Source organism: Myotis daubentonii, chromosome 9, assembly GCF_963259705.1.
Source record: "Myotis daubentonii chromosome 9, mMyoDau2.1, whole genome shotgun sequence".
NCBI classification, from domain to species: Eukaryota; Metazoa; Chordata; class Mammalia; order Chiroptera; family Vespertilionidae; genus Myotis; species Myotis daubentonii.
The window spans coordinates 66,470,737-66,491,226 of record NC_081848.1 but is presented as its reverse complement, the minus strand read 5'-3'; the positions used below and the strand labels follow the sequence as shown (position 1 = coordinate 66,491,226).

At 41.9% G+C, this 20,490-nt stretch overlaps 1 protein-coding gene across 1 annotated transcript; it reads left to right on the top strand.

Moving 5' to 3' along the window:
• The first annotated feature begins 1,278 nt into the window (after nucleotides 1-1,278).
• Nucleotides 1,279-8,709, top strand: CNTF (ciliary neurotrophic factor). The gene is made up of 2 exons (XM_059709280.1): nucleotides 1,279-1,936; nucleotides 3,368-8,709. The coding sequence occupies exons 1-2, from the start codon at nucleotides 1,823-1,825 to the stop codon at nucleotides 3,854-3,856; spliced, it is 603 nt and encodes a 200-aa protein (XP_059565263.1). The 5' UTR covers nucleotides 1,279-1,822; the 3' UTR covers nucleotides 3,857-8,709.
• Nucleotides 8,710-20,490: the final 11,781 nt, after the last annotated feature.

The following is a 20,490-nucleotide window of genomic DNA, read 5'->3' as shown; positions in this document are numbered from 1 at the left end:
TCTGGTTGTTTGAAATTCCATTTTTCTCTCCTGTCTTTTTCCCACTTACCAATGTACTCAAGAAGATTAAAAAATTGTAATGGATCAATTTAAAATATTTTTATTTCCTTAAAGCCTTTTTGCCTATTGTAATGTGCAGGACCCTTCTCCTTTTATGGGAGAGACAGGTAGTTACCTGAATCTAGGTTGAAAAAGTTATGTAAAAAGAAATTATAATAAAAGGGATAATCTGCTTTTCAAATTCTTGTTTTCTATTAATCTAGGTAAGACATATCCAAAATAAATATGTAAAGAAGAAAATAAAATTGTCTTCATGGAAGCAACTGGTCTTCCTTGGTTGTACTGAGTTACAGTTGTCCCAGGGTGAAACATTGATACTGCTAAATAAGAAAACCAGGTGCCCTCGGAGCAGGCTTTATGTGGCAGATACTGTTTGCTCTGTGGAAAATCGGGGGGTTAACTTTTGACTATGTTTAGTTCTTGATTTCTAATGCTGATATGCCATGTGATCAGTTGGCAAAGTACTAACTTTAAAAAAAAATCGTATCCTTTTACCTATGTGAAAGACTACTGTGACAGCCACCCATGCTTCATTTCTTTCTCTCTTGTTTTCCTCTTTTGTTCACATATGGACATTTGCCCTTGAGAAGGCATGTTTCAATTTAGAGGCAATGTCTATGATAGGAAGTAGTGAAAGCTAATTGATTCATTTGAAGTTGAGACTTGGACCTTCTACCAATTCGCACCATCCTCTAACCTACTGAGTTAAATGCAATAGAATAGCAACTCTACAGCTGCTTTGAAACTCTTTTGCCCTCATTTCAAAGCCCAACTCATTATCTTATTTAGTTAAGAAGCATGTGGTATAACTGCGATAAGGAAGAAAAAGAAAAACGTGTTGTCACTTGAGTGAGGCTGCCTTAGTAATGTTACCCTGTCAGGGTTGGGTGTTTACTGTCCTTTGGAAAAGAACAGGCCTAAACAGTATCTTCCTCATCCTGGAGCTATGAGGAAGGCACTGTGATTGAGATCAGAGATGCCTTCTTAGCTAATTTTTAATCAAATTAAATTAACTTTAAATACACAGCAAAAGGATGGGAGTAAAAAGCTGGATTTATTTTAAAGGACCTTTTTCACATAAACTTACTTTCTTGAACAAAATGTGAGCTACCTAGACAATGAAATTGAAAAGTCAGTGGAAGAAACAGATATAGAATCAAAGACCTACATTTAAATTTTGAGCCTAAGTTATTGTATTTTGTGTTCATAAATTCATTCTGAAGATCAAAGGCTTTACAGTCTTGAGCAGTGTCTGGTCCAGGATAGGTTCTTACTAAATAGCAGCCATATCAATAATAATGATGAATATTATTGAAGACTTTACCAAGCCAAAAAGAAAAAGAAAAGGACATGGGGAGCACAAGGGAGAGTGGTAATAAAGTGACCTGATTATATGTGTATATAAAATAGATTGCATTAGGTATCATGAGGATTAGTGTGATAGTGACCTTGTTGCTAAGTGCAAAAGCAAAACAATGACATAAAAACAAGTAGGCTAGGCACTCAGTGGCAGAGAGAGATGGAGGCAGACGCTGCAGGAAAAAAAAAGCTGAGTAAAAGGGGCCTTTGATTCCACAGGCACAAAAATCCACAGCCAGGAATTTGCTGCCACCTCTGAGTCAGTCAGGGGGTGGGGGTGGGGAACACCATTCCTTTAGAGAATGCCCAGTGGATTTAGTCTGAGTGTCACATTTCTTATTTGGAACAGTGTAGATAGAAACAAACTCAGCTCACTTGTTTCCTGGGACAGTTGAGTTAGGGGATGGCTTTCGCAGAGCACTCGCCGCTGACCCCTCACCGTCGGGATCTCTGTAGCCGCTCCATCTGGCTAGCAAGGAAGATTCGTTCAGACCTGACAGCTCTTATGGAATCTTATGTAAGTTGCCTATTTTGCTGTAGTCTATTTTGACTTCATCTATTCTGATCCAACCCTTTACCATCATGCTTCAGCACCATTACCAATTGTGAAAGCCCTAATACAGTCAGTTGTATAGTGGGCACATATATGATATGGCCCCTTCCCTTAAGGAAACTTACATGAGTTTATTTCCTTCCTCTAGGTTTTTTAGGAGATATGTTCCTGAGTAAGAAAATATCCATGGGTGCTAGGTAGAGTTGGCTATATGTCTTGGAAGCTGTTTCTAATTTGATTGCCTACAATCTGAATTCTATCAGAATAGATTAACTATGAGCCCTTTAAGTTTGGGTTCTTCATATAGGTTCTGAATTTTTGAACTATGTAAATGAAAGGCAGAGTAAGGTTTATAGGATTGGGAGACGAGCAGTATAAACCCAACCAATTTCTCCTATATAGTATTAGCCACCCACTTTTTAACTATACACATCAAAAGTGTTTCTGGAGTGCCCTGGCTTGGTTGGTTGGCGCATTGTCCCATGCACCAGAAGGTGGAGGGTTCCATTCCCGATCAGGGTATACCTAGGTTTCGGGGTTGATCCCTAGTCGGGGCATGTACAGGAGGCAACCAGTCGATGTGTCTCACATTGATGTGTCTCTCCTTCCATTCCTGCCTCTGTAAAATAAATATAAAAGGAAAAAAGTGTTTCTGGGTCTAAACAGAAAGGTCACCTACACTATCAAGAGGATTTCCTTTAAGATTCTCTGGGAAGTGTTATATTCTTAAAACATTAACCATGGGTGCCAGATTGGTTTTCTGATAGTAGGAGATTCTCTAAGAGCTGCTGTGAAAACACTACAGACCCTGTGGAGAATATCTGCACAGCCCCACCAGTTTTTCCAACTGATTTCCACTGCATCCTCTAAAGCAGCGGTTGCCAACCTTTCGGATCTCACGGACCACCAGTGGTCTGCGGACCACCGGTTGGTGACCACTGCTCTAAAGGATTGTCCTCACTATGGAGAGTAGGCAATGGAGAAGAGATAATTAGAAAAATCCTATGGCTACATTCTAGGGCTTCCTCACTGTGGCCAGTGTCTTCAAGTATGTTTAAAATACTTAAAAACTTCAGTATGATTAAAATGGCCAGGAGGAAGTTTGAAGTGGGAAGGACAAATTAATCCAGACCAGTGGTTTTCAACCTTGAGAACCTAAGGAAAATGGCACATTCTCCCAAGAAAAATAAACAGGTAGTCAAAGCAATTTGTATAATTTCAGGGACAAAAGTATCTCCCAAAAGTCCAATCGTGGACCCTGAATCAAGGGTTTCTGTTCTACATTTTATTTTCTTTATCATTTGGATCCATGACCAGGGAGATGAATAAGATTTTATATGAGATTTAGGGGATTATTTAAGTGAGAATGTGATGTTTTTCTGTATCCTTGGCCAGGTGAAGCATCAGGGCCTGAATGAGGACATGGACCTGGATTCCGTGGATGGTGTGCCAATGGCAAGCACTGATCGGTGGAGTGAGCTGCCTGAGGCAGAGCGGCTCCTAGAGAACCTCCAAGCTTATCGTACCTTCCATGGTATGTTGATCAGGCTTTTAGATGACCAACGGGTGCATTTTACTCCAGCTAACAGTGACTTCCATCAAGCAATACATACCCTTCTACTCCAAGTTGCTGCCTTTGCTTACCAGCTGGAGGAATTAATGGCGCTCCTGGAACTCAAGATCCCCCCGAGTGAGGCTGATGAGATGCCTGAAATTGTTGGAGACGGTGGTCTCTTTGAGAAGAAGCTGTGGGGCCTAAAGGTGCTGCAAGAGCTTTCCCAGTGGACAGTGAGGTCCATCCATGACCTTCGTGTCATTTCTTCTCATCAGACTGGGATCTCAGCACATGGAAGCCGGTATATTGCTAATGACAAGAAAACATAGCAGTTAGTCCAGCTGGAGTGGCTCGGTTGAGTGTCATCCTGTGCACTAAAAGGTTGCTGGTTTGATTCCTGGTCAGGGCACATACCTGGGTTGCTGGTTCAATCCCTGGTTGGGGCACATATAGAAAGAAGGCAACTGATTGATGTTTCTTTGCGTTCTCCTTCTCTCTCTCTCTCTCTCTCTCTCTCTCTCTCTCTCTCTCTCTCTCTCTCTCTCTCTCTCATCTTTCCTTCCCTTTGTCTCTGCCTCCCTTCCTCTCTCTAAGCATGTCCTTGGGTGAAGATCAACAACAACAAAAGTAGCAGTTACCCATCTCTCTCTTCTTTCCTAATGGAATATTTATAGTTTTCTGAGGCCTCACTTTCCCATTCTTAAGTTTTTTAAAACCTTTGAGACCACAGGCATTTTCATCAAGTAAGGTTGGAGACCTAGACAAATGGGAATACAGGTTTAGTTGGTGGGAGTATGGGGGTGATGCTGGGACCGTATGGGAATGGGGCAGGGACACCATTGTTCCACCTCAATGCTCTAACCTTTCCTACCCACTAAGTAACCTCTACAGACATTTGACATTTAACAGCCTCACAGGGCACATATATATATTTTTAACTCTAGTTCTGGAAGACTCTACTAAGAGGACTATAAGAGGAAATTAAGAATCATGGACTCTATTCAATTCAAACTCTTGGAAAATAAAGATAGTACCTAACATTTATTGAGTATCTACTATATTGAAGCAATATGCCAGGGGCTTTATGTATATTACCATTTTTACAACCATGATGAGGGACGTGGTGTTATTTCCATTCGGCAGATGAGGTAACAGGTTCACAGAAACATATAATTTGTTTGAGACGACCCACCTAGCAAATGGTGCACTAAGTTTGAACTCAGATCTTTCTGATTTCAGAGCCTATATGCTCCTCACTTAGAGGCCTGATATGAACCTCTATCACTGCACCTTTGCCACAGAGGGTTGGAAAATGGATCCATGGAGTCTGTCCCTAGCACTGAAAAAAACAACCCCCTTACGGTAGTCCCACTATCTGCAGTTTCACTTTCCATGGTTTGTTATCCATGGTCAACTGCAGTACAAAAATATTAAATGGGAAATTCCAGAAATAAGCAATTTATAAGTTTTAAGCTGTGTGCTGTCCTGAGTACTGTGATGAAATCTCATGCAGTCTGCTCCATCCCACCCTGGACATGAATCATTCCTTTGTCCAGGGTAGCCACGCTGTATACACTGACCCACCCGTTAGTCACTTAGCCATCTCAGTTATTAGAGAGAGATCACATTCACTTAACGTTTATTACAGGATATTATAATTGTTTTTTTCTTCGTTATTGTTCATCTTTTATTGTTAAGAAAAAACAGGGTTCTCTACTATCTGCATTTCAGGCATCTTCTGGAGGTTTTGGATGACTCCCTATGGATGAGGGGGGGACTACTGTACATGTCCTGAAGGGCACAATGTTAGTGTCAATGTTTTCCATTCTCGTCAAAGAAGAGAGCAGGAGAGATGTGCAGATTCTGCTTGGGGAAAAGATTAGGCCCCCTTAACTTCTACACTCGGGAAGCTGGGGGTGTGCTGTAATGCTTCGTGCTTCAAAATGTCTACCAATGTTGGTGAGTTTGGGGTTGGGCACACATTTATTGTAATCAGCAATGCTGCAATACAGTTACTAACCCAAGCATTCATGGACGATGGGGGGAATACTGCTCAGGTTAAAAAGTCACAGAACTACTTCACCACACATTCTCTGGGCTTAGTCATGAGGAGAGGGTGAGGCCCACTCTGTTCCCAGTGGGAAAGCCAGTGATACTAAAACAATACACAGCAAAGCCTCCATGCTTCACAACAAAGCGGCAGCACTCTGTGTTTGATGTCTTTGAGAGAAAGAGTAGGACAAGCGCCAACCAGTAAACGAGGGCATTAATGGAAAAGTTCACTGGCAGTTGGGCCTATGAACTAGTACAAATGGGAGCCCAAAAGTTCTCAGGTAGGAGTATCATTTCATAACACCAATCAATTAAGATGCAAGACCTTGGATTGGGGGGTCCAAATAAATTTCACATACCTATTTGAAGTTTTTTGAATTCTTAAATGAGTCATGTGTCAGAGAGAGCTAGCTCACATAGATTGCATGAGATGGAATGGGTGACTTACCTTGTGTCCTTTCCCACATGGGTGCACGAAGTCAATATGTGAAAACTCTGTGGTAGAAATTAAGGCAATACAAGGGAAGTAAGGCCCTGTTGTTTAGTATGAAAACAAAGTTGAATGCATATAAGAGATCAGTAGTAGGTTGCAGTTGGGCGTGGGTTTAAATGTTAGGGAATTAAAGGAAGGAGCTCACCCTTACCAGTATGGCTTAGTGGATAGAGCAGCCCGAAGACTGAAGGGTCCTGGGTTCGATTCCAGTCAAAGGCATGTACCTTAATTGTGGGCTTGATCCCCAATGTGGGGTGTGCAGGAGGCAGCTGATGTTTTTCTCTCATCAATGGTTCTAACTCTATCCCTCTCCCTTCCTTTCTGTAAAAATCAATAAAATATGTTTAAAAACAAGAAGGAGCTCAATGAGGACCAGAAATCACTTATTCCTGGAGGAGGGAGGAGTTAGTTGTGCCTCAGTGGTTGGATGAGTATCAAATCAATAGAAATCAAGAGAGAAACAGGAAAAAGAAGAATGTGAGGCAATAATATCCCTAGAGGAACAGCTAGCCCCTTGAGGTTTATTGTTTGGTTTTATTTCATTTGTGATTTTGTTGTAGGTCGATAGTCCCTAGTGAGTGCATAGAGGTTTATTTAATTCAAGCTTTTCCTATTTGAATTGTTTCTTCTGCTTACAAGCAGTATTTCTGATTTCTGATTGATAAAGTCCTGCGTATTGGTGTGAAGTTCTTAAGTTTATATAGTATTTTGGGCTCTTTGTTTAATGGGGAAAGATGACCATAAAATTTCTTAATGGGAAATAAAAACTATTACAAACTTGCTTAATCTAAAAAGCATGACCCCTCTTCAAGGGTTTTGCTTCTATATTTGGATGTTGCAGTGCAGAAGTTTCAGGGATCCTTGGAGCATGGCATAAGCTCTGCTGAGTTGCACGTGAAGGACTGTTTATGCATAAGAGGCACATTTGAAGTGGCAGAGAGTCCAGAAAAGGTACAAGTACTAACCACTGACTGGAAGGAAATAGGAAGATGTGTAAGTGGTAGGTCTGTTGAGTGCACCTCCAGCACTGTGCTGTGTATCCATTTCTTCAAGAAACTCACAGGATCCTCCAAAGACGTGTGGGGAGACTCCTCAGAAAAAAAAGATGAAGGAAGGGGGAAATGAGCACTTAGCTATAATAATAAAGACGAGCATGCATGGATCTGCACGTTAGACATCGCATCATGCCTACCTGAAGTGGATGAAACAGACTGAATGAGGGTTTGACATTAGGCCAGGGCTGTAGGTGCCTGTCCTATAACAGGGAAAATGGTGACCCTGGGAGTCTATATGTTTTTAACCATCCACAATCCAAAAGAGATATTTGATCTTTAGATATCAGTTCTTTTCCTCAGATCTGTATATGGATAGGATCTCTGGGGAAATAATATTTTTATATACATATAAACTCTATATATAAATATGTACATATAGCCATATCCTATATGTGTGTATATGATTAAAATGCACCAATTTAGTTCTTTGCCCCTAATTCTTTTTAAAAAATATATGTATTTTATTGATTTTTTTTATAGAGAGGAAGGGAGAGAGATAGAGTTAGAAACACCGATCAGCTGCCTCCTGCACACCCCCCACTGGGGATGTGCCCGCAACCAAGGTACATGCCCCTGACCGGAATCGAACCCAGGACCCTTCAGTCCGCAGGCCGACGCTCCATCCACTGAGCCAAATCGGCCACGGCGCCCCTATCTCTTATTTTGTAAAGAGGATTCCTTCCATCCCACTGCCTCCAGAAACGCTCCTTTCATGGGGAAAGAGACTATTTTCCTGACTGACAAAGAACCACACGTGTGAGAGTTGATAACTTCCTCCTGCATTAATTCAAGAGAGCCATTTGGAATAGACTTGCAAATTAGCACAAACTTGAAGGCCAAGCATAGAATAAAATTAGCTTTAAGATAATCAAGTTTGAGGGAAGTGAGAGTTTTAATAAAAATGGAAAGTGTAAAGTCATAGCCCTGGTATGGCTGTTATTTCAGGACGCTATGGACTAAAGCCCAGTGGATGACTCATCTTGGTGACTGCTGGTCAAACTATGAGAGGACAAGTAAATATTCAGGGAGACATATCTGAAATGTTTAGAATGATTTTTGTAAATCCTCACCTTATGAAGTAGCTGAGAATAGGGTGGTGGTGGGGGAAGGAGCTTTCATCAGGATAAGAAAGGGGTTGGGAAGAGGAAAAGGAGAAAGAAAATAGAATTTGGATATAACTTCAATTGATTTATTGTGTGCATGGGTGCATATGTACGTACATGTGTGTCGCCAGCATTGTTTGGCTCAGGACATTTAAAAGAATGGTTTGGCCTTTTGTCTCATTCCACCTAGGCTTGAAGCCTCAGATCCAAGAATGGACCCTCTGAATGATGATGGTACATTCAAAAAAATGAATGTGACAAAAATTTCCTCTATCTGCTTAAAAGCTTCTATAGAGCTCAAAGGTCTACAGATAAATACAGACCCAAAAAAATTTGTTCTTTTGATGTAATGTGTGTGGGGCATGAGATAAGAAAATCCACGTGCATGTGATTCTTATAGTACTTGGGTGGATCAATTTTGGGCAAATAGAAAATAAAAGATGCAGGAATGGCTCACAATAAAGATCTCACCTCAGCAAGATCATGAGTTTGCTTCTTTTATTTCTGTATCTTTGGATGAACAAGAGGAATTTCAAGTGATTTCAACTTTGTAATCTTCCCAGCCAGGCCAGACTCAATCAGGCGTGCTGGGTAAATCTCCATGAAGCCAGGCCCTAGGGTAAATCTCTGCAGGCCACTCAGCTTAGGAAAGGTAGACTGCCCCTATACCCGCCAGCTCGCTTGCAGATGGGCAAGATTTTCTTTAATATGGTTTAATCTCAAGTATTTGAACTCCAATCAAGCCTTTCAAAAACAGAAGAACTCTGACTACCTCATTTCTGGTCAGTTTGAGGATAGAAACTGAGTTGTGGAAAATCGCATAGGGGAAAATATAAAAAAATTGCTAATGGATTCTGTGTTTTTAACTACCTGCTTAAGGTGGCATAAAATGAATACTGCATTTACTCATGTCAGGCATCTCTACACTGTTTCATGTCATTTAATCCTCTGAGGTACCATCTCTCTTTCACAATAAGGGGAATGAGAATGAACATTACTGGTGTAAGCCCCCTGCTCCAATGCTATCTGATAGGACTGCAGTTTTAGTTCTGTCTATGAAGGTCACTCCACCCTCCTGCCATGGGACATCTAGTAATTGAGATCATCTTATCCTGGAATTCACTTGTTCTTGGGCAAAGCCAGTACAGACTTATACCAAATCTTGCTCTATGGCAAGTGCTATGAAGTCTCCAAACTTTGGGACAAATTACTTTTTCTGAGCTTCCTCATGTATGAAACAGAAAGGACAAATACTATCTTCACAGGTCATCACATGATTTAGACAAACTTGAGTATCTGAAAGTGCTTATAAATGACATACAAACATCCAGTGTATTTAAGGTCTGGAATAACTTGGATTAATGTTAGACTTCAGACTGAGGAGAGGGTTCTGTAAGCTTTTCAGAGATCCATCTGGTCACAGCCTACTCTGCTCTGCCCTGCCCTTGGGCCTTTGGCCACTAGAGACTGACCCAGTCTCACACAGCCTCCAGGAGTCATCTACCTGTGAAGAGTCGAGACTCAGGCTGTTCACTGCACCCAGAAGATGGCTTTCACAGTAGGCGGGTCGGACAAGTTCTGGAGAAGCCTGGCGGGCTCTCTGGATAGCCAAGGAAACATGCAAACCAAGGCACCACCCAGGATCTGTTAAAGCCTGCATTTGGATGTGTAGCTATCCTGCCATATGTCAGCACCCTCCTGTTAATACAGGAAGGAACTCAAAGTTCATTTATTTCTATCCCATCATTAAACACAGTACAATGGAGTCAGAAAGGTTCAGTAATCCATTCCAGTGTCCTAGCTAGAAAATAGAACTTAGTCCGGGACATTCCCTCCCATTGCACCTCCCTGCTTCCCCATTAGACCAACTTCATCTTAGGAAACACTGGGTATCTCTGTTTACATTCTCATTACTCTTCACCCAGTGCTCTCTAGCATCCTTATCTCCAATCAGCCTTTGGAAGCCTGGAAACAGCAACTCAACACAAACTTTACTTAAACAAGATGCTAAAATGATTGACATTATGAAAGTTGAGCATTCTTGCTCTGACTAGCCTGGGAAGTTAAACTCTTTGAACTTTTCAGTCCTGTAGATAACTCTCTGAATACCCCCCTAAAGGACACATGTATCCAGACCTACTGACATTCGTCATCCAGACTGGCCAACATCTGACTAATAACCGTCCTAGACCAATCCTAGGGCTAAGAATATAGGACTGATTATTCTCAACAATGCACTTTTTACTAAAAGAACCCTTAACTTTTCTTTCTTTTAGGAACACTTGTCGGTTTTTGCCTAGCTGTGTTCCAAGCTTGCAAACTCCAAGACTCTTGAATAAATCTTTATTATTTGTTTCTAGCCAAAGCCTCTTCACGTCCTTTCAACATATATGGTGTCAATATCATGGCATCTGGCGCTTCCGCTGGATTCCAGCAGGGTACCTTCTTGAGCCTTTGGTGCTCTGTCAGCTTCCTGACTGCTCCTGGATTCCAGTGGTGAGTTCTATTGGTTCAGAGCTTTCATTCTTGGCTCCTCTGATACTGGTTCTAGTAACAAGCGCACACTTTCTAAGTCTGTTTATGGAGGGACAACCACATTCATTTTACAGTGCCAGCTGATTTTATAGGCTGTCCTCTGCAAAATATTTGCCTTGATGGACTTCTGATAAGGACCGTTTGAAATTACAGTGGCCACTTTGTGTATCTTTTGAGATTCTGAAATTAATATGTTTACATGCACAATTCGAAAATCTTAGCTCTGCTAAACAAGCTGAGTGATATTTAGAGGCCCCTAAGAAATTCAATGGTTCAAAGATAGCCTCCCTCCAAGAAACAAATTTGAAACTAACTACAGCAAATTCTGGACTAAACAAAAAGAAATTTAAACTCACTTATTATTGTGCAGCTTCCTTGGCCAACCAATAAGAAAAAGATTTCATAGGGGAGCACACAGATATACATTCTATAAACCTGTTTTCCAGGACCACTCCCACTCCCAAAACTAATGAGCTTGCAGATAAACTCCCTGGGGCTTTTGACTGATATCTCTTTTGTCTTTTTTTTTCTTTTTTCCCAGCTGTGACACCTTTAAGGAGAATTTATCTTTTTTTAAAAAAAAAAATTTATTGATTGATTTGAGAGAGAGAAAGGGAGAGAGAGAAAAACATCAAATTGTTACTCCACTCATTTATGCTTTCATTGGTTGATACTTGTATGTGCCCTGTCCAAGGATCAAACCACAACCTTGGTATATCAGGACCATGCTCTAACCAACTGAGCTATCTGGTCAGGGCCAAAACTTATCTTTAACATAGAATTTTCAACCTCTAAAAGTCCCCAAAAGCTCTTTCCTCAGGAACTCTAGCTAGTTATATGTACAAATATTTTGGTCCCTCCTCGTCTGCCTTTTGAATAAAACCGACCAACTTAGCCAAAATAATTTAAAATTCTAGCAGCCATTAAGGAATAACTTTAATTCCACCTCCAGGGCCCTTCCTTAGAGAGGGAATTCTAAACCTCTCAGGGACGATGGAATGTATTCTTTGATTTGCAAAAGCTTCTAAAAAAAACCAAACTTACTTTAAAAAAACATCTCTAGAAGAATCCCAAAAGAAACTTTGATCATCTGAGCAGGTAATAAAAAGCAAGAATCTCCTGTAATAGGCTAACAAAAAAAAAATTGAAGATGTAAGAAGTACCTAAAACAAAAGTCTGTAAGACCAATTGGTATTTACCCTGTCTCTCCCGGGGATAGCTGTTGCCTGTGCCCTGAAGGCTTGGCTTGACTTTTTGCCTGCCTGGTGTTATTGAACAGAAAGAGTTTATCCACCCAGGGCTGGCAGAGCCAAACACTAGGAACCAAAAAATATTGCGGTGGAGAAATATTGGCTATTTATTTATGAATGACACCATCCAGCAGAACGGCAAGCTCATACTCAAAGCCCAAACTCCCCGATGGCCTTTAAGTAACAGATTATATAGGCAAAATACAAGGCACCATGGGTTTGAGATTGGGGTTTTTAGGAGCTGATTGATCAGAAGTGAGGTAAGGATAGTGAATCATTTCTTCAGGTCTTGAGGACAGTTCAAAGGTCTATTTCAGTGTCCCTCTGTTGGGAAGTAGCCAGAGGGTTATTCCACCTCAGGGCTCAGGAGCTGAAACATAACTTAGGTCAAGATGTTATCTTTAGCCTGCAGAGGTCTAGGCACTGTCTTCTGCTGCCTGGGGGTTGCTGATGAGCAGGGGGAAAGGGTAGGTCTCTGAGGGTTGTAGAAGGAAAAAGAAAGAGATGGTTTCTAGAGCTAGAATTTAAAACTAAGTCTAATGGAAGTCATGGGACCCTCAGTTTCACTGGGAGGAGCAGGCTGTCAATTATTTCTTTTGGCTCTCAGAGGAAATGACCCTGGAAGATAAGGACCTGCGTAATCTCTAGAGTTCATGAAATTATTTAATATGGCCAGAAATATTTATCTACACTGAAATCTGACAGATTTGATAACTTTTTATCAGAAATTTGGCAAAATTAGAAGCTAAAAATGCAAAGCCTAGAACAACAAACTTCTCTCTTCCTCCCTCTCTCTCTTCCTCTCTCTCTCACTAAAATCAATAAATAAAATTTTAAAATATATGGAGGAAGGAGTGGGGAGAGGAATAGCTGGGAATTATATTAAGTTCTATATGAAGACTGGGCTCAACTGTAAGGGCCTTGAACTTTAGATTCATTTTATAGGCAATGTGGAAGCATTCACGGTTTTATTATTATTATTTTTAAATATATTTTTATTGATTTCAGAGAAGAAGGGAGAGGGAGAGGGTGATAGAAACATCAATGATGAGAGAGAATCATTGATTGGCTGCTTCCTGCATGCCCCCCACTGGGGATCGAGCCCTCAATCCAGGCATGTGCCCTTGGCTGGAATCAAACCCAGGACCCTTCAGTCCACAGGCCAACATTCTATCTACTGGCCAAGCCAGTAGGGCCATTCACGGGTGTTAGATCAGTGACCCTCTTATAGTCAGCATAAAAGAAACCACAATAAGAAGGAAGGGAAAGGAAAGAAGGAAAAATCACCAGGGGTCAGGTCAGTTCTTCTGCCTTAGTCTTAAAGGGAACTGCAAGGGTCCCCTTGTCTAAATCCAAGTGCAGAGCGTCCTCTATCCCGACAGTCACCAGAATTTAGTAGACCTAAGGCATATCAGAAAACCACCCCACACTCCCTCTCTCATCTTGGGCAAATTTGCATCTCCCCAAAAGGGTTTATTTTTATTTATTTTTTGTCCCACTACCTCCCTCTCCACATGAGTAAGTCCTGTCCTGCTTTAAGATTCAGATCATATTTCAACTTCTTTGTGAAAACATCCCTGGTCAATACGCTTATATCACTGCCCCGTCATCTTTGCTGTGATCTTATACATTCTCTATCACTATTGCATCTACTTCTGACTACTGTTACTACCACTGCCACTAACAACAATGATTATTTTGAATTCTGACATTGAACTAGATGCTCTGCAGCTCAGTAATCCTCATAACACCCCATCACACTTGATGCAATCATTTCCATTTAACAGACAAGAGAACCAAAGCTCAGAAAGGTTAAATGACTCACCCAACATTGCAGAACTGATAACTGGCAGAACCGGTATTCAAACTGAGGTATTTGGGTGTACAAGCCATACTTTTTCTTTACATCATGATCATAGGACTGCGTATTAACTGTTTGTGTGTATGCCTCTCTCTCCTGCTGGCATGTGGGCTCCTTGGAGGCAGGGGCTGCATCTTCCCTGGTATGATGGGAGGGCTGGTTTGCCTGACAGTCTCTCAGTCCCCACTTGGTTACCATGGTGTTGAAAGGATGAATACATCTTGGCTCTGTTGGACAGTCTGTGCTTAATCTGAAAGGTTAACAAACTATTTATTAAAGGGACAGATAATAAATATTTTTAGGCGTGGATGCTACAAGACCTTTGTTGTAGACTCTGCCATTGTAGCATGGAAATAGTTACAGACAGTTTGGGAACAAATGAGTGTGGCTGTGTTTCAATACAGCTTCCTTTGCAAAAGCAGGCGCCCAGCCTGGGAGTCCTGTGCGCGTACCCATATTTATATGAACGTTATGCTTCAGAGCTTTGAATTCTTCTTTTAAGTTTTGAGGAAGTTGTAAGGGAGTAAGACTTTATTCCTACTCCTCTTAGGTCTTCAGCTGGGACTCTTATCAAAAAGAAGAATTAACAAAGGGAAAACTGTTTATTAAGGCATGCAGCGCACATGATGTGGGAGAAACCTGCACCAAAAGTCACTCAAGTGGCGGCTGAGAATTCCAGCTTATCTAGCATCTTCCATGGGGCAGAACACATTTTTGGAGAAAAGACAGGACAAAGGGAAGCTGCCTCTGGGAAGGTAAACCGCTGGAGGAAGGTTTCTTTGCAGATTCCCCTGGTGCATCTCTGGGTTGATTAAGCGTCTGTCTCTAGTAAAAGGAATTTGCCTTTAGGTCAAAAAGGAGGAGGGTGTGTGTGTGTGTGTGTGTGTGTGTGTGTGTGTGTGTGTGTGTGTTTGCTGCTCCTTAATTGCTTTTAGCTCAAAATAATTTTTATGTCAAAGAGCATATTTTGGGATGACATATTCTGGTGTCCTTCAAAGTCCAACTTATTAATCTGTTCTTTTATGGACTGTGCTTTTGATGTCATATCTAATTTTTTTTTTTGTTTAACTCAAGGTCACAAAGATTTTTTTCTCTATATTTTACCCTTCAGTGTTTTGTTGTGTTTTTTTTTAAAAATCTTCAGTACTTAGTAAAGGGTCATTCTTCTTAAGAGTGAATGAATGATTTAAATGTCTTACTTTCTTTATCTTTTACTCTCCCCATCCTGGACTCCCTGCCAGCGGTTCTCAACCTGTGGGTCGTGACCATCGGAAAACACATATAGCATATTAGATACTTACATTACGATTCATAACAGTAGCAAAATTACAGTTATGAAGTAGCAACGAAAATAATTTTATGGTTGGGGGTCACCACAGCATGAGGTACTGTATTAAAGGGTTGCGGCATTAGGAAGGTTGAGAACCACTGCCCTAGACCATGAAGCTCAACAGAGATTTCTTGAATCCAAGTCTGATTTTTTTTTTAAAACATTTTTTATTGATTTTTTACAGAGAAGAAGGGAGAGGAATAGAGAGTCAGAAACATTGATGAGAGAGAAACATCGACCAGCTGCCTCCTGCACACCTCCCACTGGGGATGTGCCCGCAACCAAGGTACATGCCCTTGACCGGAATCGAACCCGGGACCCTTGAGTCTGCAGGCCGACGCTCTATCCACTGAGCCAAACCGGTTTGGCCCTAGTCTGATTTTTGAGCTCCAAACCTGCTGATTTGTTTGCCTACAATTTAATGATTCCCAATCATTTGGTGCTTCAACACATTTTTAAATAACATACACCATTCCACTTTTAATTTACATCCCCAACCTGATTTTAAAAATTAATTAAATTTAAAATTAATTTTCAATGTCAAATTTTCAGGAACTTCCTGAGATCACCAGAGACCATCTGGGTTACAACAGCTCCCCTCTCTGAAGTATAGGGAACAGCCACTAGACAGGATGGGTTTGGACCAACCTAGACCAGAGGTATGAGATTGTGGCTGAGATAAGGACTGGGCTCCGGATATGAGACTCAGAGGTGGATCAGGCCCTTCTTTGTACATCAGCCACCTGCCACAACTGCTTAGCTCTGTATACATTTCCTTTATTTAAAAAAAACAACTGATGGTGTTTTGTACAAATACATATAACATAAAACTTTGAAAACTGAGTTAATCTGAAGGGAATATAACGGCAGAAAGTTGGAACTAAGATTGAATTTAGCAACAAAAATGTTGTAGAAGGGGTCAAATTTAGGTCTAAGTTTTCTGGAACTCAAAATAAGGAGAAAGATCTTTTTGTTTTACATCACAGTGCCCATAATATAGCAACAACCCAGTTTCTAAGAGAAGTTTGTTCCAGGAGAAGACACTGTGCAATGTCACAAGGAAGGTCTCCCTGACATTTGTCTAGCAGTCCCCATTCTGTCATCAGCTGGGATGAAATTTCAGCAGCCTCTCCACCCTGTTTCTCACAGTTCCAAAAGGAACATGCGACTGGAAGCTCCCACCATGCTACTACCTCTCCCTTTCCCATCCCTTTTATTTTTATCTACTTGCCTAGAATATTTTGAGACAATGAAAACAGAGTTTTATTCATCTTCACACTTATTCAAGCTCTTATTATGGGCAAAACAGGGCTTAAAACTGGTTTCTTAATGAAATAATAATACATTTAAGAATTCCAAGAGAGGCAAGCAACCTAAAAGGATTTGATAGCTGGGTCTCATCACCTGGGACCACACAAGACCTCTTGGAGAGCACCTGCCAGCTATTCTGTCTGATGCTGAGCTCTGGAAGCAACTGTGATGAGCATAACACCATCCCTCCCTCATACAAAGAGCTTGCAGTCAGGTTGGGTGAAGAACTCATACAAAGTATCACACTCCTACTCACATGCTGCGGAGGAGGTGAAGAGGAGTGAGACTTGCATCCTTCCTGGAGATTGAAAACTATGTGAGGGTCAGGGGAGAGGGGGCAAATGAAAAGGCATTTTTGGGGGAGAGGACATGTGAACCCAGTCTAGATTGATGAGTAAGACTTCAACAAAGGCACAGCCAGGAATTGACATGACGTGGGGACCAGTGGGTGGGTGTCAGAGGGAGAAGTTGGCAGAGATCAAGGTGACAGGGTAGGTCAGCCCCATGGCAAACAAGTCCCCTATAAAAGTGGAGTGTCACATTCCAGTTAACATGTCCTGTCTAATTATTAATAGCACCTCCTTTGGTCTCAACAACTGTTCAGATTTGGACTTTAGGGCGGACCATTCTGCATCCTTCTTTTTTTTTAATCTCATGTCAAAACCTTCATTATGCTCCAATCGCCACCTCATCCCTCTTGGTGGGATTGCTCCACCAAGGTTGGCAGCCTGGGGGTGGGGGCCCTTATTCCAGGAAATGAATTGAGACCATCAGAAACGGGCCTTCAGCTGCTATTGAAAGGATCCTCTCAGGCCAGAACTGAATAAACCTGAAAATGTACCCAGCTGAGAGGAGTCCTATTCCATCTCTAAGCCTTACCAGTGCCCTCCCACTTAGAATTTGTGTCCCTCATTCATTTTCCCATGTTTTGGTTGATGCTCGGACATTTTCACAAGGAGTAATTAATATTTTGTGGGTGCCTGACCCACTCACTGTGAGCCCTGATCATATATCTTTGTGTATGCAGCACTCTGCTGTTACTCACCTCCACATGTCACCATCAGAATTACCTCCACATCGTGCCAGGCACTGTACTAAAGGATTTCCTTGCATTATCTCCCTTAATCCTTGTGATAATAGTCATATGATTATCCCCATTTTGTAGTTGAAATAAGTTCTCATAAATGTGAGACAATTTGCCCAAGATCACAGGGTTAGTAGGCAGCTGTGCTGGGACTTCAGCCCAGGTCTGTCTGTCTTGATTCCCAGGGTCCCAATCTTACTGCAGCGGCAAATCAGACCCCTAGCGTTAGTGTGATATATGTCAGATTTAGGAAGGGCAAGATGTTCCAAAGTCTTTGCATCCATTATCTCATTTAATCTCCTCAGGTAACCTAGGAATTTATCAGGCCAGCTCCATTTTATAGAGAACCAAACTGAGGCCCGAGGAATTACCAGAGGCCAATTTTTGACCCAGACCAAGCCCCTAGGTACAGGAAGCCGTCCATTGTCTTCACTAGCAGAGAAGTGCACACAAGGATCCCGGAACGCTGGTGAACCTTGAACCCATGGCAAGGGCCTGAGTTATGCACCGATTGTCTAGTCCTGACAATCGGGGCTCAAGCTATTTCCTGATCAAACAGTCTCAGAGTAAATCCTTCTAATATTTACTGACCTTTAAGATAGTCTATCTGTTACCGAAATTACCTGCCTAAGAGCTAGATGTGTATCCAAAGTTGAATAAAAGATTGGCGAAGCCTGGGCACCAGTGGAAGTCCTTCCCCTTGAGTTGGGCCTGGCCCCCCAATATTTCCAAATTATCTCGTCTCGTCTCTTTCATTTGTGTGCGGCCCCTCCTCCAGATCCTGAACCCTGAACCGCGCGGGACGTGGGGGAACATACACACCTAGCTTTGCTGTTATGCTTAGTTTTCGGTTCCTGTGAAAGCCACTTAAATTCTCTGAGCCTCAGTTTCCTCTCTGGTAAAATAGTCATATCCCCAGTTCCTAACTAAAACTGTGTGTTTGTTTTTTCCCACAGACTTAAATGAAATTATCTTGGCAAAGGGCAAATTCTAAATACTACGTAGGGATGAACCATTCTTCTTCTTAATATTTGAGTCATGTGACTTTCAGCAAGTCCTATAACCTTTCTGAGCTTCAGTTTCCTCATCCACAGCATGAGAGCTACATCTGCTTTGGGAAGATGAAGTGAGATGCTATTGTAAAGGTATCTGCATGCAGAGGAAGTCTCTATGAATGGTACTGACCACAAGTCTGGAGAAGGCTGAGGAATGTCACCAGTCTCTACTGTGCCCATACCAGACCAGCAGGGACAGCCATCTCAACTGTCGCGACATTATTTGGATTTCAATTGCCTCATCCTCTCAGGACTCAGAGTTCGCCCCAATGCCATCTCATCAGTATCCTGATATATTCCAGTTTGTAGCTAGAGTTGAAACCCCAGGAAGTAACATGACTCACTTAGATCGCCAAGGTCAGGAAGGTGGGTTCTGGTCCACACTGTGAGGCATCTAGGTCTCTCTAAGTGCCTTCATAATTAGCTCACACAGCAAGAGGCTCATTTGGACCAGGTCTTGATAGGGGTACAGGGTAGAATAAAAATACGATTTTGAAATTTCCTTTGTCTTTCCTTTCCCACCCTTTTACTAAGAACATGTAATTGATTAATCAACAGTATATATTTAACCTATGTTCTGGCTAAGATTTTGTTGCAGTTCTCAGTTGACAGGCAGGAGCAAAAAGATTTTTAACCCAGCCCTGAACTTACACAATTGGCTACCAGGAATATGGAGGCTGATCGATTAGGACTCAGAAACAGCTGGATGCTGCACACCTGATCACCGCCTGACCAGTTTCAGAACACTGACCATCCTGTTCCAGGCACCAATAATAAAGACATTCATCAAGCCCAAGACCCCCACAGGGACTCAAATTCCAGGGCTGCAAACCACCAGAAACCCCCTTATACTCCCTGCCCACATTCCCGCCCCCCCCCCTCCCCCGCCCCCGATTTCTTTGTTCTGCTTTCCCTCTCCCTCCTTTTAGAAAACACCTACCTATGAGAGGGAGAGATGGGTTTTTGAGGACAAAAAAAGTCCCCCATCTCCCCAATTGCTGGCAATTGAAATAAACTTCTTCCCTTCACCGCAGCACCTGTCTCGCAAATTTGGTTTTCATGGCAATAGGCTGTCGGAACCTGGCCAGAGGTTATTTCCCCAGTTACAGTCCGGCATGCCCTGTGCTTCCGAGATTAGGGTTTAATGGGACACCAGTTTCCTGTGACAACCGGAGACCCAGACTCTGAAGTTAAATTGGGATGAGGTCTGTGTTCCAACAACATTACAAAACTCAACCCTGTCCCCAAGAAACTGCTGTCGTGGGTTAGAGAATGGCAATTTACTGTGGCGAGCTTGAGCTAAACAGGACGCCCAGAAGGAAGTCTCTTCCACGGAGACTGGTCAGGGTGAGATAGAGAGGTGGGGACGCACATATGCTTTTCCAAAGCTAAGCTTCATGGAACATCCACTGGAAACATCCAGTGGCTTTTAAATGTTTTGACTGATCACAATTTGAAATATATTTCATGTTGTGACCCAGTGTATTGGATACATATAGTAGTTTAAACCACAGAAAACAGCTATTTTTTGTGTGAATCAAAAATGATTAGAGCCGAAACCGGTTTGGCTCAGTGGATAGAGCGTCGGCCTGCAGACTTTAAGGTCCTGGGTTCGATTCCCGTCAAGGGCATGTACCTGGGTTGCGGGCACATCCCCAGTGGGAGATGTGCAGGAGGCAGCTGATCGATGTTTCTCTCTCATCGATGTTTCTAACTATCTCTCTCCCTTCCTCTCTGTAAAAAATCAATAAAATATATTTTTAAAAAAATGATTAGAAATGGGCAATTTTAGATGATCAACTTAATATATTACTAAAACAAAATTTCACAAAAA

Excerpts from the sequence above, each read along its gene's own strand:
- CNTF (XM_059709280.1), top strand. The coding sequence starts at position 1,823 with ATGGCTTTCGCAGAGCACTCGCCGCTGACCCCTCACCGTCGGGATCTC. Across the intron at positions 1,937-3,367 it reads CAGCTCTTATGGAATCTTAT|GTGAAGCATCAGGGCCTGAA; the intron begins GTAAGTTGCCTA and ends ATCCTTGGCCAG.